The sequence below is a fragment of the Limulus polyphemus genome, unplaced genomic scaffold, assembly GCF_000517525.1.
Source record: "Limulus polyphemus unplaced genomic scaffold, Limulus_polyphemus-2.1.2 Scaffold906, whole genome shotgun sequence".
Lineage (NCBI taxonomy): Eukaryota > Metazoa > Arthropoda > Merostomata > Xiphosura > Limulidae > Limulus > Limulus polyphemus.
The window spans coordinates 340,759-344,516 of record NW_013666516.1 but is presented as its reverse complement, the minus strand read 5'-3'; the positions used below and the strand labels follow the sequence as shown (position 1 = coordinate 344,516).

Here is a 3,758-nt window from a genome sequence, read left to right as displayed (position 1 = left end):
GTAGCTGTTTCTTCCTCATCGGGGTATCAGCCTATCACCATCCTTCAAACTTCAGTGCAGCTGTGACTAGGTAAGTTATTTTTTATATATATATTTTTCCTCCATTGGCATGTCCCATTTAGGATTAGGATCCTGCTATTTTTCACCTATCTATTCAAACTTATTCCTATTCCTTTTAGTCTGGGTGTCATTGGTCTGATATATTTGCCAACACTGTTGAGATGGGGTGTTCCACAATATTGCAGTAGGTTTTTCCTCACAATATATTTGCTTCATAAATATGCCAGTTCCGGACTGATCTAACCCATGGACTTACATGGGTAAAGCAGAAGGGGATAGCCGCCCATCCCTGCCATCCCTTCGATTGAATAAATCAGGGGTGGTCTGCTTTTCAAAATAGGATTTTTCATGGTCACTCATTGCATTGTCTCCAGTGTTGGCAATCCTCCAGACTCTCCACCACATATTGTTCCCCCTTGTTTTTTTAGTGGACATGGGAGTACTTGCCACTTTCCATTTCCAACCCACTTGGGTGGTAGACCATGGAGGAGTTATCCTGAATGTGATTGCTTCCATTCAGTTGAGAGTTAAACAGTGGGGTTCTTCTGGTGTAGATGGTGTTCAATCATCCAATCATGAGCTCCACCTCTGTGTGATGGTTCTTGGAGGTTGAAATTGTACCCAGTTTCTGTGTAGTTGATATATTTAAATATTATTATTATTAATTTCTTACTGGCTCTCTGCTTGTATTGTTGTTGATACCAGTAGTGTATCAGAGTATCATTCTTTTATACATGTTCATTGTTTATTATTAGAACCATTGTCATCCAAATTTTTTTAAATTCTGTTTATCAAGCCTAACCTCCCACATAATAATGAGCTCTTTAAAGAGTGTGAAAGAAGCAGGATAGCACTGCACAGCAAGACAAAAATACTATGAATAATGCACGGTGTGTTGGAGTAGGTTTTGCCAGTGATATAGCCAGGGGTGAAATTCTGCCGGTACTTACTGGTACTGAGTACCGAAACTTATTTTTTAAGACATTACTAATACCAAGGCTTATTTGAGCTGCTTTGTCATTTTTTATGTTTACATGTATATATTTCAAAAAACAGGTCCACATCACTCTGCTGAGTAGCTCTACTTTTTTTTTATAATTTCACCCTTGATATAGCACATAAAGAAACTCGGATCTGTAATATAATAACAAACTTGGAAATTTGCACAAATAGCAAGATACTGCCAAATGAAGCTTGCTTGAACTAGTAATAATACTCCAATTTGCCAATACCAAGAGTTAGATATTGAAATGTAGTCATGGTATTGAAATAATCATTGACATTTCATTTGGTTGAAAGCACACCCACCTAATACCAATGAACAAGGACATCCGCAGAAAAAAAAATTAGGGGAGGTCAAGTAACTAGTATTTTTCTTTTCTTTTTTGAAAATCCAGGGGGGGGGCACTTGACCCCCTTGCCTCTTTCTGCGGGTACCCATGCCAATGAACCATTCCCAACAGATTCAATCAAATGTCTCATTACTTCATAGCAGATGGAGGTTTAATATATATAGTTATTTTATTGATACAGTTTCTCTGTTATGGGACTGGATCTCAGTAGCTAATAAAGCCCCCCCCCCTACCTTTATTTAACCCTTTTTTTACTTATTTCAGTGTAAATATTCATGTATGAACTCACAACAATATATAATGCATTGTTACATTCAGGTATACCCTAATCTTAATTTACTTCTCTGTCTAGCATCTTCTGGCCCTAGGAATTGCTCTGAATATCTTCTTGACCAGGAAATATTTCTTAATGCATTCTTCTTATCTTATACTTATCTACAATCCACATAAGTGTCACAAAATGATATAAGATAGTACAATAATAAGTCAGTCAAAACACACACTCAAAAAAAGATAGCTTGCAAATTGGCTTTTGAAAGTAAACCCTTGCTTTTTATACATATAGTTGTGATGTAATATTTTTACAGATGGAAATACAATTTCTACAGACAGAAACACAATTACTAGCAGCTTTATCTGTGGGATGATTATGTACATAACAAGCAGTTTCCATAGTAAATACTGAGTAATATTTTGTTTTTCATAATTATTAGAAGTTTTTTTTGAAGTAGTTTCCATATATTTGGATAATATATGCATCTCTCTAACTAGTTGGTAAATAGTGTAACCTTAAAGCCTTCCATTTTACTTACTTTAATAGCTTTAATTTCATGTTTGAGTTCATTATAATTTTAAGTTCACATACAAGTAGAACTTTATTATAGTTTTAAGTTTATTACAATGATGAATTTTATGACAGCATTTACATGTATGTGTGTTAGTATGTTAGTTTATGCACACACTAGCATTAAAGTGATTATATGTGTAAATTGATAAGTGTAAATTATGTGTACATTTGGGAGATTATTATTGGTAAGGTTCACACATTTTTTACAGTGTTAAGTTTGTGTATGTGGAAGTATGTTATAATATTAACTTTATGTTGAGTTCTTATTGAATATAATTAGTCAAGTACTGCGAATAGAAAGATAAGACAAGTTACATCATCTTTCTTTTAAAAAATTAGTGAACGGTCAGCACAAGGAAATTGTGCTGATAACTTTTCAGGTTAATTTTGGCAACATTCTCTACATATTAGGAGAAATTTTTGGTAATGATTAGTAATTTTACTTCTATAAACACAATATTGTCAAAAAATCAAGTTAACTGAAGCTCTAATTTTTATAAAAATATCATTCCCTGGAATGTGTTTTTATCCAAACATGTTTACATACCTAGGTTTCCCGAGGTCAAGTAATGTCTAGCATTCTCATGAACTCCTGTGATCTTTTGAGACAAGATTTGGATGGTGTTATGGTGTTAGTACCTCATTTTCTTCAGGCTCTAGAGCTTGTGCTTCCAGAAGGACTAGTGAAAATTAAGTAAGATTCTTAAGATATCAGTTTTAATTTACTTATCAATAACTTATTATCAAAGCATGCTACCTACATTGATGAAAACTAAAATTTGACTCAATAAATAATGTAATTAATTTAATATAAACATATGTTATTTCTTTCACTTATGATTACATTTACATTTTTTGTTTTATATGTATCAGACTTTATTCATAGACTAGCTTGTATAACCTGTCAAAAATGACAGGGTAAGTATTACTACCCTAACCTCACATTTCATAGCTAACTGAAATAAATAAATTTTGTGAAACCAGTCAAGACCAACAAAGAGGCTGAAAAAGGCAGTCAAACGTCGGTAAATTCCTTTGTGAGCCAATCAAAATTAAGATCATTCATGAAATGAATTTGTGGTGTATTTAAAGAATAATTATTGGTAAAAATCAGTTAGATTAACAACTTCTAGTATATAGAAAAGCCAGTGAATTTTGGTAACGCTATGTTGCGACAGTGTTATTTATGTCTTGTTGCTTAGCAACAAAAGTATAACCTAATATTGTTGTTACTCTATGTACTGAAAGTATAAAATGAAATGTATTGACAACAAAACTGGAAAAATATTTGTTGATTTCTTAATTTAGTCTGTGTTGATTAAAGAGGTTTGTTTTTATTAAAAATGTTGGTGATATAATGGGAAAATAGCTTAATTCAGAAATGATTTAAGTTTAAAATTGAATCAATATTTTTACTTTCATGATCCCAATACTCACTACACTTATAAGGTTTAATGGCACCCCCCTCATGGCCCCCTTGCACCCTTGCCACTAATATT

The 3,758-nt window shown here is 32.9% G+C and overlaps 1 protein-coding gene across 1 annotated transcript in view; it reads left to right on the top strand.

The window, feature by feature from the left end:
• Positions 1–3,758, top strand: part of LOC106461152 (ral GTPase-activating protein subunit beta-like) — a 64,262-nt gene that overhangs the window by 50,683 nt on the left and 9,821 nt on the right. The window contains exon 10 of the mRNA XM_022388018.1: positions 2,811–2,953. Coding sequence (XP_022243726.1) covers positions 2,811–2,953 — 143 coding nt within the window. The remainder of the gene's footprint in view (positions 1–2,810; positions 2,954–3,758) is intronic.